General features: G+C 36.7%; 2 protein-coding genes and 1 long non-coding RNA gene across 8 annotated transcripts in view; 2 read left to right on the plus strand and 1 right to left on the minus strand.

Annotated features, from left to right (window-relative positions):
* Positions 1-760, plus strand: part of LOC115926456 (heparan sulfate 2-O-sulfotransferase 1-like) — a 3,152-nt gene extending 2,392 nt beyond the window's left edge. The window contains exon 4 of the mRNA XM_030991179.1: positions 580-760. Within this exon, the coding sequence (XP_030847039.1) occupies positions 580-760 (181 nt within the window). The remainder of the gene's footprint in view (positions 1-579) is intronic.
* A 3,049-nt stretch (positions 761-3,809) lies between these two features.
* Positions 3,810-6,148, plus strand: LOC100888409. The gene is made up of 3 exons (XR_971165.2): positions 3,810-3,906; positions 4,796-4,953; positions 5,573-6,148. It is a non-coding gene; the product is annotated as a uronyl 2-sulfotransferase (long non-coding RNA).
* A 1,792-nt stretch (positions 6,149-7,940) lies between these two features.
* Positions 7,941-15,020, minus strand: part of LOC763497 (RNA-binding protein Musashi homolog Rbp6) — a 50,097-nt gene continuing 43,017 nt past the window's right edge. For all 6 annotated transcript variants that reach the window (XM_030992128.1, XM_030992129.1, XM_030992127.1 and 3 more), the window contains one exon: positions 7,941-14,063. In XM_030992128.1, coding sequence (XP_030847988.1) covers positions 14,010-14,063 — 54 coding nt within the window. In that variant the 3' untranslated portion in view covers positions 7,941-14,009. The remainder of the gene's footprint in view (positions 14,064-15,020) is intronic.

Below are 15,020 nucleotides of genomic sequence, written 5' to 3' on the forward strand. Positions count from 1 at the left end.
GAAAAGAAAAAAAGATACAAAGGATGAGAAGGAAGGGGGGAGAGAGAGAGAGAGAGAGAGAGAGAGAGAGAGAAAGTGGAGGAGGGGCTGATCTTGTGCATCAGAGTAAGATAGAACGAGAGAGGGAGAGAGAGAGAATGAGAGAGAGAGAGAGAGAGAGAGAGAGAAGGAGAGAGAGAAAAAAAAGAGGGAGAGGGAGAGGGAGGGGTTGATCGTTTGCATGTGAGTGAGGGAGAGAGAGAGAAAGAAAGAGAGAGAGACAGAGGGAGGGAAAGAGAGAAAGTGAGAGAGAGCGAGAGAGTTGGAGAGAGAAAAAGGGGCGGTTAAGGGAGAGAGAGAGACACACACACACACACACCCGCACACGCACACACACTTACACACACACACACACACACACGCACACAGACAGAGAGAGAGAGAGAGAAAGAGAGAGAGGTTGGGAGTGCGGTGGAGTGGTCAAGGGGTATGTATGGCTCGCAATCGCCAAGTTATGAATTTAAAAATCATTATAATTTCGTTTTTTTCTTTCTTTGTTTTTAAACCCTCTTTTTCTTCTTTCTTTAATCTCTTTATCAGTTCGCCTAAGAAGCCCATCTTGATGAGCATGATCCGTGACCCCATTGACCGATTCGAGTCTCATTTCTACTTCATAAGACATGGGGACCTGGACATGAGCAAAGAATTGCTCCAGAAAAACATCAAGGCCGACTCAAATATGGCACTTCCAAACGAAGTAAATAGTAGGAATCTTTCTTAAAGGTAATTCAAAGTTTTTGGAAATTTTGAAAATTGGGATGGATAGTAATTCTTTCAAATTGTTATATATTTGGATGCCCCTGTAGATGTATTATAAGCACTATAAAATTTAGTTCCTAAAACACTTCTGCTTTCGAGAAATTGAATAATTAAAAATTTACCTGTGCTCCCAGTAAATTTCAAATATTTCAAATAGCGCTTAAGGCCATTCCATGGTAGCTGCGACCATGACAATCTCAGAATATGCATTTCCGAGATACAATTTCCAAGCGGAAATAGCAAATTGGGCGATTGTAGTAAAAAAACAACAACATTGTTTTAAAGCTAAGGTTATATCAGTCTTGAGATGGAGCTTTACAACATAAATAGTTTATTATTTACAATGTCATGACTTTAGATTCGATTTCAACCGCGACAACGATCATTGAATATTGAAAAATCGCATATGCTTCAAATATGTTCATTTGAAACGAATTCATGACCCCATACCAAAACTTTGTATTACCTTTAATGAAATGAAATTAAAATCTGTCTTGCTTAAATGGGACGAATTGAATGATTTCAACTTAGTGTGGCAACCATCGGCGTAAACATCCTTTATTATCATGGGCGTAAGGGCAAACTTTTGCCGGGTGCCGAGAAGGGGGAGGGGCTGACCTCTGTTGCCCGGATATTTTCCAGTTCCGGGTTCAGATATTTAAAAGAAATCTGGAAAAAAAGAAGAAAAATGTCATCTTAAATGTGATCACAATCTACATGTGTCGGAATGAGTGATTTCAAGTTCGGTGTTGAAAGCTGGCTTTGGTGTTGTGAGCAGGGGCGTCGCCAAAGAGTGGGGGGGTGTGGGGGTGTCAGGATATTGTCGGTAAAATTGCGCTGCCGTCGGGAAAAAAGAGAAAAGGGGGAGGGGATAAAAGAGAGAGAAAGGGAAATAAAAGAAAAAAGAAAAGGAAAAGAAAAGAAAGAAAGAAAAAGAAAGGAAAGAAAGGAAAGGAAAAGAAAAGAAAGAAAAGAGAAGAAAGAAAGAGAAAAAAGGAAAAAGAGGGAGGAAAGGAAAGAAAGGAAAAGAAAGAAAAGAAAGAAAAGGAAAAAAAAGAAAAAAAAAAAAAGGGAAACAAAAGAAACGGGGGTGAAAGAGAGGAGAGAGGGGGAGGTAAGAGCCTGAGATAGGAGGAGTGGGAGTAAAAGAGAGAGGGGGTTGTTGGGTGGAGTCGTCTCGTCGAGGGAGCAAGAAAGACACGACTAAATATATTGCTGTGTCGGGTCAGCTGTGTCGGTATTCTTGCTCGATCCTCGTGTACTATATCAATGCAGAAGTTTGAAGTCGGTGAGATGTATATTTGTCGGTCGACCGACAAGTTTTTTTCCCTACGAACTGTGACTTCTTATCCGCTGTGACGAATTCGAGAGTGACTTCAACTACAATAATTGTATTTTTTCGAAGTTTCACTTTCCTATAATATCAGCTAAAGAATTCAAAGGTTTAACATTTTCGGCGAAACCAACTCAAACAAGGATTAAGAGTCAACAACGGTACGACGAATCGTCTTCCCTTCTCTATATTTTGATGAAACACCAAAAATTCCGCGCTTCGCGCGGGAGGGGAAAACTTCATTTAGAAGAGTCGCAAACGATACAACGAATCGTCTGCTTTCTCTAATAATTTAAGGAAACGTCAAAAGCTTCCGCGCTTTGCGCGAGAGGGGGAAACTGAATTAAGATAAATGGGGCTTATTAAGAGTCGAAAATGGTACAACGAATCGTCTGCTTTCTCTAATAGTTTGAGGAAACGTCAAAGCTTTCGCGCTTCGCTCGAGAGGGGAAACTGAATTCAGATAAATAGGGCTTAATAAGAGTCGAAACGGTGCAACGAATCGTCTTCTTTCTATAAGAATTAAATCAAACATCTAAGTTTTTCGCGCTTCGCGCAGGAGGGGGAAACTGAATTCAGACAAGGATTAAGAGTCGAGAACAGTACACCAAATCGTCTGCTATATCTTATAATTTAAGGAAACTTCAAAGCTTTCGCGCTTCACGCGAGAGGGGGAAATTGAATTCAGATAAATAGGGCTTTAAGAGTCGAAAACGTTGCAATGAATCGTCTTTTTCTCTAATAATTTAATGAAACGCCAAAACTTCCGCGCGGGGGAGAACTGAATTCAGATAAGGATTAAGAGTCGAGAACAGTACACCCAATCGTCTGCTTTTTCTCTAAAATTTTAATGAAACGTCAAAGCTTCCGCGCTTTGCGCGGTAGGGGGAGAAACCGAATTCAGACAAGGATTAACAGTCGAGAACGGTACATTAAATCGTCTTCCTTTCCTAATAATTTAATGAAATGTCAAAGCTTCCGCGCTTCGCGCTAAAGGGGGAAACTGAATTCAGACAATTATGGTTTATTAAGAGTCAAAACAGTACAACGAATCGTCTTTTTCTCTAATAATTTAATGAAATGTCAAAGCTTCCGCGCTTCGCGCGGGAGAGGGAGATCTGAATTCAGACAAGGATTAAGAGTCGAGCAAGGTTCAACGAATCGTTTACTTTCTCTAATAATTTAATGAAACGCCAAAACTTCCGCGCGGGAGGGGGGAAGAACTGAATTCAGATAAGGATTAAGAGTCGAGAACAGTACACCCAACCGTCTGCTTTTTCTCATAATTTAATGAAACGTCAAAGCTTCCGCGCTTTGCGCGAGAGGGGGAGAAACTGAATTCAGACAAGGATTAACAGTCGAGAACGGTACATTAAATCGTCTTCTTTTCCTAATAATTTAAGGAAACGTCTAAGCTTTGTGAGAACACCAACACCAGGCAGCTACAACACCGAACACCGTACTTGAAATCACTCAATGACTAGGTGAACGATATATTCTTGCTGTTTATAGTCGTGATTGCTTTGGTCTAACCACAGAGGTTACTTGAATTAACCCAGTTGATCTACCCATCCCGTCGGTGTCTATTCTCAATTTATTAAAATATTATCATACCATTGTTTTCAGTATTTTGTTTGTTCATATATTTGTTTGTTGTTGTTGTTGTTTTTGCAGACGCTAGATGACTGCGTTGAGAAGGAAAGAGAAGAATGTACACTCAGCTTATACCGTAATATGTATATTACATCATTCTGCGGCTACGCCCCAGGATGCAGGTATCTATACCTCTAACTCGCTTTCAGCTCGCGTTAAGCTCACTGCACACTATACGATCCCACTACGATTTGACTACGATCTGATGTCAGTTATGTGGACATTCGAACATGCAAACTCTATCAAGTTCTGAATATTCATACTATGAATAGCTAAATGAAAATGGCTGGATGTTGGGGCCTCGGTTGGTGGAAGGCCATATCGCCTCTCGCTTAGAATCGTAGTGACGTCTTGATGACGTCATTCATATTCATACCATCCATTATTCATACTAATCATACATATATGGAAATTCTTACCTGGGAATAGTCAAGTGCAAAATTTATTGACATAATGCTGTCCCTATTTTTTTTTTAAAGTCTCTGTTTTCGACTTCCTCGCTTAGCTCGCTCTCTAACAGATCATGGAAGCATTGTCTTCGGGCAAGGGAAACCAGCCCCCTGACATTTCGCCCATACGCCTATGATTCTTGTAATTTATTTCATTCATTTTATTTTAAGGTATATATTCCTACATCATGTTTATATCTACTCCATATTCATATATGCAATCAGCGTGTAATTTACTTTCTTACAGTTTATGTAGGCCTACGTGCACGGTACAGGGAAAAATATGTCAATGTCACCATGATTAAAGAAAATGAATGAAAGCATAGAAAAATCAAATTCAATCATTCAAAAAACATAAAGTGGTGAAAATCATCACGTTTTGACGTTTAAGTAAAAGTGTTGTTGAATTGAGCGCCGACCAGTGTAATTACAGTTGTACAATTTTTCATTGTGTCATTATTACACTATATCATTATAGCTATCAAGGGATAAACATTAATTATAAAGAAAATAACGAAGCTGAATGCTAATCTATAATTTTCTCTTGCCTTTCTTTTCACAGTATATCTCCCTCCTTTGCTTTGGAAGAAGCCAAACGCAACGTAGACAAGTTTTTAGTGATCGGAGTGATGGAAGAGTATGATCTCTCTATGGCCGTCTTTGAAAAGCTACTACCAGAAACATTTGGAGGAGCAGCGAAAATATATGACGAGAGCAAAAGTAAGAATTTTAGTCTTTTTCCTCGACGGCGTGAAATGAATTAAAATCGATTCTTATTCATATCAAAAGTTATGAACTATAGAGTGCGCCTTAGAAAAAACGAAACGGAGAACTATCGATGCTTTATTGTAACTTAATCACAACTATAATTATTGAACGAACTCGTTTGCACTGGCTGCCTGCCGTAGCAACAAGCAAAAACCTCCGTTTTGTTGACGATCAGCCAGGGGCGGATCAAGCTGGCGGCAGGGAGGGGGCCAAAGTTGGGGTCTAATTCGTGAGGAAATATTTAGCGGCGATCGAAACAGCCAGCCGGTGACGAAGCGGGGGGGGGGGGGGGGGCGGGGGGGGGGGGGTAAATAAAGGTAACAGTAACCTGTATTTACCTGTTTTTCTCAGGGGACGGGCCCCCGCCCCCTGGATCCGCCACTGCGATCAGAAAATAAGATGGTTTTGTAATGATATCTTGTTGTATCTTTGAAAGTCGATATGACTCAATTTTCAATGGATACAAATTTAACATGATTTGTGTGGTTTTTAGGACCTGCCATTTGTTTTGTATGAGGTAATTATCATGAAAACTTTCTTTTCGTTTTCCCACTGTTTTTTCTTATTTTAGGTCAACCGATGACAAAATTCAAAACGACCTATAAGAAGCTTCCTTCTCAGGGAACATACTCCATTTTAAAAGAACGGATGAAATACGACTACATGTTCTATGATTATGTGAAGAAGCGGCTGCACAGAATCGCGAGGAGGCTAGGCATAGGTCAATGCTCCAGTATGTGGTAGTTGAAATTAAACTTGAAATTTCATGCATGGTATTGTTTTTAACATGATCGCAAGGACTTTCAGGAAATCAACAAAAACATGATGATACATATATTAAGATTTTTATTTTGCCAAAATATCTCTGGACATAATATGTTTATTGACTTCCAATTATATATACCTATCTAAAATCCCATCTTGGGGCCACCATCCTATCCAAGCATCGCTTATGATTGCGGTCTCCTGCAGTTTTTCACAGATAGTTCGGATAATAGTTTAAATTAATAATAATATACATTATAATAGAAATATAAAGTTTCGTTATTATATGTACATAACATTTTGACATTAAGTGACTATTGTTTGCATATTACCTTACGTTTATATGTTCTTTGTTATTCAGTTATTGTATTTGGAAAAATGCAGAAATAAACAAAGTAAAATCAAATCAAAATCGAAACGACTTATAATACTTTTTACTCCATGTGTGCTTGTGGTGTTTCATTTAGATAAAAACGAAACGAATGGTAAAACTCTTACGAGGTAATACGTATGTTATTATATTCGAAATGAATATTCATTCTGTATCTCTCTCATCCAATAACAAAATCACTCTTTTGAAGAAAAAACACCAGATGCCTTAGTTTAAAGATATGTGGATGTATCAAATCGTTCAACGTGGTATAACTTATTTAAAAAGTATATATTTGTATCATGGATGTCATGTACTAGGATTTATATATAATTTATATGATTTATGTTATATTTATGAATATAATATTGATGTATTTGATATTTGATAAAACACAATAAAACTCGTATTCACTGGCAACGTTTCATCAATATTCATATGGAAAAAAACATGAAGGACAAAACAGAGAAACATCGATTTATTGGACCTGATGAATGCTGCTTGTAGAAAAGCGTGGAAAATGTGAACGTGTGTGTGCGTGTGTGAGTGGGAGGTACATAGCTTCAATGCATGTTTTCAGTTGTTTGCCTTCCCTTGCTTCTCTTCCGTTTTTACTAAAATCTATCTATCTGTTACAATGGGTACTACTTTTCAAAGCCAGGGGCAGATCCAGGAATTTCTTGCCGGGGGGGGGGGGCACACAGTGGGAAAGAGAACATATATATATATATATATAGTTTGTAGGGGGGGGGGGGGGGTAAGAGGACACTTTTTTTTGGGGGGGGGGATCACAAAATTTGACATTTGACATTTTGCTCCGTTGGGGGGGGGGGGGGTAAGGTCACCTTTTTAGGTCAGCCATTTGCATTTTTTTTTTTAAATTAAATTAAAAAAAACAACAATTTGGCCGGGGGGGGGGCACGCCCCTGTTTTTCAGTACATTTTGGGCGAATTTAGGGCTGATTTTAACATATTTTTTTGGCCGGGGGGGGGGGGCACGTGCCCCCTGTGCCCCCCCCCCCTGTATCCGCCGCTGAAAGATATATAATTTCTTTCCAACTCTTCTAAGCTGCGATTCTCTGATCAACCATACATTTCCACTTTTTCTCGTCTTCAACTCTCGCTCTCTCTCTCTCTATTCTGAAGTAATATTCCTTTCAATTTCAAAATGTGTCTGTTTAATTCCACAGAGAATGCTATTTTTGTCTCTGCATCTTTCTCACTAGCCATCTTCACCTTCGTTACCTTGTTTTATTTCATGAACTTACTCCTTCCATTTCCCTCTTAAATTTTAATCTGTTTAATATGAAGAGCTGCCTTCATTCAACCCTCCACCCTCTCCCTCTTCCATTTTAGAAACTCAACATATTCATCATTATTTTCCTTCTTCCTCCTCATTTTCTTCTTCTTTGTCTTCTTATTATCATTTCTATCATTATTATTTTAATGTTGTTATTATTATCTTCATTATTATCTTTAATAAGTTTTTTTTCTTATCTGTAAATAATACGATTTTAACTTATTAATTTTGTACACGTATGTCGGGGACCCCATCGGAAATAAGCTCTCGAGCTTTCGTGGGTTATCCTGTTGATCTGTTAGTCTTTTATATTGTTGTATGTTGAGGCTTTGCGAATAAAAATTCTTTCTGTCTCTGTCTCTCTCTCTCTCACTTCCCCCATCTCTCTTATATCTTTCAACTCCACTGGTTCTTTCCCTTCTAAATTTACACGAGAGTCAACTTAAAATTGCCATTTTCCACAAGACCCATTCACCTAAAACACAAAACACAGGGCAACGCTCATTTTCAGAAGTCAAACAGAATTTATTATCAATATTTTAACATTTCATTTTTTAGTGTGATTTCATCAGTGCATTATTAACATCACCCTACCATTTACAACTACACAAAGTTCAACTGGACAACAACAAAGCGAGAAACAACTTTCGTGTCAATGGAAAAAAAAAATTGAAGCAGTGACCACAGATAGAGTAAAAGAAAAACTTAAAAACAAAAGTTAATGGCTAAATACTTCATATAAATTTAAAATATGCAGAAGAAAATAGTCTACTATTTCATTCTAGTGCGGACATTTGGTAGGTGTTCATAATAAGTAGAAATCTTAGTGCACAATATTGCAAAAATTGTTTTAAATTACGAAATAGAGAGAGGCTGCCACGATAGAAGCGCCCATTTCACAGCAATCTTACTAGACAACTATTAATTGAATAAATAGTCAAAACAAGCCTATATAAAAAATATGGGCATTATAACACCTTCCTCATATATTATAGTTGGTGCTGTTTTTAGCAGAACAAGACACGACAGTCAACTTAAAAGAGCACATTTCAAGGAAAAAGAAACAAAATAAAACAAAGAACATCTTAAATTTCAAATGTGATTGGTCCATGGACAAGTAAGTCTATACAAGAACGACAAGTTGTAAGGACATATGAACTTGTTCACATGATTGGCAATTGGAATCTCACTGCAAAAAGGTCGTACGTGACAAGAAAGCTGATTCTCCCCATTATGCTAGCTGTTCTTCTTCCCAAAGAGATGTATCATACTCCTTTAATATCGTTCATCATTACAAAAAGAATTCATTGCAGTTTGAAAATGTACATTAAAAATCTTTGCTAAATCTACGACCATTCAAGTTCATCACACCATCCTCCCTCTCTTTGGGAGGAATAACAGCCAACATAATGTAGGTCAGTTGTTGTTTATTTCTTTAAAATCATAATTTCTCTACGAAATAAAAAATGAGAGGAGTAGATAGAACACCTTTTACTATCTCAATAATTTGTCTATGTTGCACTTTTTTTCAGGGTCTCATAAATATTCCCGCTCACTCTGTTAAAGGACTACACTATTTTCTGTCTATTACTTAGATTGCCGGAGGCATCTCCCTACATCCTATCTGCATGATTAGTCTACATTCCAGCCCTCTGATGAATAAAATGTCAATAATACATTTTTGGTATCTTCTCCATATGTACAATTAGACATAAAATTATTTCATTTCATTTTTTTTTCAAATTTTCATAATATTAAAAAATCCAGTCATCATAGATCACAACATTCATATTTTCCCAGATATGTGATCTCCACTTTTTTATAAATCCCCGTCATTTGTTCGAAAAGCGACACAAAGATGTTTCATGTCTCTGTTTACATTACAGCTTTTCTCACAATATTTGTACAAAATATAAGGATACCCGTGATTTGAAGCTCGTGTCTATGACATCTCAAATAATAAGATTCACAAAGACCTACCAATTTTGGAAACAAAAAAAAAAGGAGAAAAACTATTAAGGAACCTCCCATAATATCTGATAGAACCTTCCTTCCCTCTCCCATAAAAAATAAATAGAGTTTTACCAAAATAAACAACTAAGAATCGTCTCCTTTTTAAGATGCCTGCTTTTCTAAAACCCTACATGATATCAAGCCGGCACCCTGTGAACAAACCGTGCTCATAGCAACAACCAAAAATGGACTCAATTGTATACCATACAATACGATATATATAATCCACAGTATATGATTGTGTGGATATGTTTCATGAATGACCATATACAAACATGGATGCTATATATACCCAACATTATTGAGAGGGGAAGGCTAGCTCGATAAGCAGAATATAAATATGTACGAAATCAGTTGTCTTGCTAGTGAGCTGCTACATATACAGGCTTCTTGTACAAATTGAGAAAAGCATGTTGATAAAGCAATCAGTGTACACAGTCACCGTAGATGTGGATCAGTGGTTGTCCATCGTATTAATAGTGGCGGAATTGAGGTAGCCACGGTTTTTCTTCTTCTTAATAATGAGGTACATATGATATGGTTGCGCTGCCAGCACTGCTACAAAAACACTTCACCAACTTTCAGTCCCATCCTATATTCCTTCCACAATATTTCCAGTCCAATCCCTACCAGTCTGTCAATCCTGTTTCTTCTTTGGATGTAGAAGACCATTCTTATTCGACATCCCAGAGACATTTGGATCAAAAAGTTGATTGCTAAATCTCCATCTTTCTATCATAAGGCACGCATGCTACAAGATTCACTCTAATGTTAGCCGCTGTGTAACCGCAGCAATGCTTCCTATCATAAATAAATATTCTGGAGATTTGTTATATCATCTCTTATTTTTTGGTTTCTATATCCAATCTACAGATACTACACATCTGAGTAAAGATAATAAAAGAGTTATCTCTCACCATGCTTACTCTAAAACACTATTCTTTGACGCATGCACTCTAAACATTTCCAATAAGGATATTTCAAACTTGACCGTTTCATATTATTTTACGTCGACTTGCAAGATTTTCTTCCTCTCAAATCATTTCCGTTCTCTTACAAAACAAGCCCTGCTATCCATGACCTTTGAACTATGACCTTGGTGGCAGTTTCATGTCAAATTTTTCATAAAATAATTCAAGGTCCTGTGCTTCTGTTCCATGTGATGCAAACTAACATGCTGTGAATCGACATGTTAAGTTATCTATGCCATACACAACCTACGTTGTCATGGCAACTACTGGCAGTCGGAACCATGTCATATGTGCCATATAATTCTTTTTCTCTTGTCTTAGACAAGAGTATAAACAATCTCCACAAGCTAATTAAGATATCTGAAACTGTGCATATATAGAGATATAGACAAAGCAGAGATTTGATATAAACTTTTTTTTTCCAGGGGGGAGAAAAGGGAGCAAAAGACAATGAAGAAGGGGGGTACGCCCCCAGTCCTATGTCACTTCAAAATCACAAATTTATCAGATTATCTACACTTAATTTCTTACACTGACTTAGACATGGTATACCTACTACTTAGTGCACAATCTACGATCACCACAACCACGTAATTACAAGTACTTCTAATCTACCTTACTACTTCTACCTCCGATACTAGGTGTCATAGCTACAATAACTTACCGATAAATGTACAAGAGAGAGTCAATACACAACCAAGAATAAAATGAATAGCAGAACCTTATTATATGCTTCACAAGTAATTGAGTTATATATATATTTATATATATAAAAAATGAGAGAATAATTTAAAAAGCCATGATACAACACATACGAGCTAACAAAAAAAATGACCTAAACAAAAGATGTGAAAAGAACAAGACTGAGTGTAAAGAATAAAATCAAATGAAATCAAATCTTAGAATGTTTGTTGATAACAAAATAGGTCAATGAATGACCCTATTTTGGTTAACAATTACGTTGGCACTTCTTAGAATATTGTTTTTGTTGTTGTTGATAGTACAACTAGATTGGATCTTTCTTCCAAGGGGAATTAACGAACCTAGAGGTCAACTCAGAAGAACAGAGTGGAAAGATTTGGCTCCTAAACACGGAAACATAACAACTCCACTACTTAGTCGTAAAATCAGTCTACATTACAATATCATTCATTCCATTTCAAACTTATTATTTCTTATAATTTTTTTTAAAACGTTCAGTTGATTTCACCTTTTTTCCAAACATCTTTCATAGAAAACAGAATCAATGCTGAAACCACTGTTAATGTATTTTTTTTTTTTTTAAAATATTTTCAACCCTGAGTTGAGAGGAAGGAAGAAAACACACAAAACATACAACAAGAGATATAGCTCCATCGTTACAATGGACAAACAGAGAGGACAAGTCAAAATGCACACATTTACCCAAACACTCTCATACACATTCATCAAATACACGATCATCATTGAAACATCACAGTGGTTACACATCCCTTGGAGTCAGAGGATGGATGCAGAGCCAATTTGGATTCTTCGCCCCATTTGGATTCATGCCAGATATATTACAGCTATTTCTTCGCACCTCGCGAGTGCAAATTCAAAATTCTGATAAAATTTGTCTCCTGCTTCTTCCTTTCTATCGCATACAACCAGAGTACCGGCCAACCTGAGAATCATTATGTACAGTGATATTTTGAACCCACCCCGGAGCTTCTTCCATCGATTCATTTGACGTTTCTTACAGCAGCCTAGGTAATAGAAATTTTAGTACATGATTCAGGCAAAATCTGTCAAATTTTGGTTAATTTCATGAGTACATTTCAGACAGACACTGTCAAAAAAAAGAAGAAAATGTATGTTCTTCCACGCTCACTCCAAGAGATTCTCAAATTTCATTATAATCCATGATTTCAATTTTGAAATTGAAAGTAGAAAGCATAAACTGACTCTTTTTCTAAGCATAAAATAGAATGTGGAGTGTATGGTATATACCAAACTCCTGTAATCAACTCATTGTGTATGGCATTTGATTTGTGTCTTTAATTCTTCGAAAAGACAGCCTTGTGAAAAATTGAACTCAGAGAAGTGTTACAAAGAAAGAAAGAAAGAAAGAGAGAGAGAGATGACTACAACGACGTTTCAAAAATAGTTCTCAATTAAAAAACACATAATCACATAGCTAAGCAAAGGATAATCAATTCACACAAACAAATTTTGGCAATTCAATTCTTTCCTCTTTTTCCTTAAATATTGCTGAGAATTACAAAACTTGTACAGAATTCATAGATTGAGATTGTCAATTAGATGATACAAATATTGATGGAATTGTGCAATTAAGTGAATAAAAATATCTCCAATCTTCCGATTTCATGCACTTTACTACAAGTCACATGCTATAGGCAATGTGCCAAGTTTGTTTATCTTTCTGTTTTACTCTCTCTCTAGCTTCTCCAACAATGGCACATGTTGCTCGAAAAAATATTCTGCCTACCCAATTCCTAACTATCCGCCCTTGGCCACCATCAACCTTCACAAGCTAAGAAACAGCAATCCATATTTCTTATCCTCAAAAAGTAAGTAGAAATGTCCGATGAAAATTACCACCATAATAAGCCAATGCTAGAAATCTGAATTCCTGAATGGATTGTGTTTCTGAGTTGTATGGTAAGGTCTTACATATATCAAAAGCCTCTTTTCTGTGACTTGTGCCCGAATAGCCAAAAGCACCTACGGAGAGAGGACAATCCTCGGAGGTATGTGTTCTTCACAGACACCGTACATGCATGCTGCAAGTTTCAGAGATCCGGATATCAAAAAAAAATTACTGTTTCACAACGGACTTATCTGAAACCAGATGCATCTTCTGTTTAGAATAAATAATCACATTTAATATACACTGGTTACCCCTCTACCTCCGACAAACATCTGCATCGGGCGATCGGCTACAATGCGATTTCACAAATATTCCATCTTTGAAATTTCTCGTAACTTATTCTCTTTCATAATTTCATTGCATTGAGTGCAGACTAAATTGGCTGCATAAGTTTAAAAAAAAAACAGATGTGTAAAGAAAGCAAGCAAAACATATTTAAATGCAAGTATTCATAACAAAACTGAACAAGATAATATATATATACACTAATATCACCCTAAATTGCCTTAGATTGCTCAGACCAATGTTATCATTGAGAAAAAAAAGAACGCATCAGCCAAAAAAAAAATGATTGTCGGCTGTGACATATCATAGCAAAGATATAAGAGCCATGCAAAGTGCAAAATTAAAAAAAAAAAGATAAGTATTTGAAGATTTAAAAAAAAAAATGATTGACATAAAAACCATCACATCTTACGATACAGTTCATGAACATATTCCTTTCAAAGTTTAAATTAACAGGAGTAAAATTTGGAGAAAAACTTACACTGTAATGTTTCATACAAATATTGATAAATAATGCTGGTTTTATGCTAACCAGCTGATAGTATACATAAACCGTTCTTTCTCCACGGTGTGTATCAGCAAAACGTCCATAGAGATAGATGTGTGAATGAGTAGGACCGTTGAAATGAACGAAGCCAGTTGAAGATATCATCCAAGAACTAGACGAAAGGTTTAGTAGTTCCTCCCATGTGAGACTGTGTTATAATGACCAGATCCATACCCTGTCTGTGGAATCAACAATAAAACAGCAAAATAAGAACATTCTTGAAACTTGCTTCCCTCTTCCCTTTTCTGTCAAGACTGGTCTATCGAATGGAAAGCATAAATCTTTGCTGAGGGTGTTTCACAAAGACTAAGGTCGACTTTAAGTTGGACTATGGCAGCCTGTTCATGCAACCGTTTGCTCTCACCATTATGATCTTTAGATCATATTTTTTCCTTCAATAATCATTATCAAAAAAATGTAAATTCTGTAGATTTGTTACCATGATGTGTACTTCCCATGAGAGACCCAATGCCAGTAAATGGTGAGAGCAAACAGTAGCATGAACGGCATGTCATAGTTCAGTCTGACTTAAAATCGACCTTAGTCTTTGTGAAACGCCCCCCCCTGGTCGGTTAGTCATTATTCATCCTGTCTGTATACTCCTTGTATACATAAAAACGATGCAAGGAATCATCATTTGAAGATCATATCGTCCGCTCGGAGCCAGAAGGGCAGTAACTCATATACTTTAACACAGAGTATATATCCCTTCTGGCTCCAAAAGGACAATAACTTTTTGAACAATGATGAAAGGGTACATTTTAGCATCAGTTTAGACATTATTACAAGCATACTGTAACACATATTTACCATCAATCTAATGTTAAATTCTGCTATCTAAGGATTGTTTGTCATTATTTACTTATATATTTAATTTATTCTTCTTCTTAGGAAGGGGGGGGGGGGGATAATTTTCATTACCTATACTTCGGTCACATCAATGAGCCTGACACCATACCAACGATGAACCAAACAAACAATTACATCAGCCCTGTTGACTGTTGTTAATTTTTAACAATTTCTTTTTTTTTGTGAAGAATTTTTTAGCTTGCACCCAGTAGATAAAGATTGCGTGCTCGATCTTGTAGTTGAAAACAAGTCAGAAAAAATCTTGGGAGGAGCAGGAATTGAACCTG

The sequence above is a fragment of the Strongylocentrotus purpuratus genome, unplaced genomic scaffold (genome assembly GCF_000002235.5).
Source record: "Strongylocentrotus purpuratus isolate Spur 01 unplaced genomic scaffold, Spur_5.0 spur5_scaffold_2, whole genome shotgun sequence".
Lineage (NCBI taxonomy): Eukaryota > Metazoa > Echinodermata > Echinoidea > Camarodonta > Strongylocentrotidae > Strongylocentrotus > Strongylocentrotus purpuratus.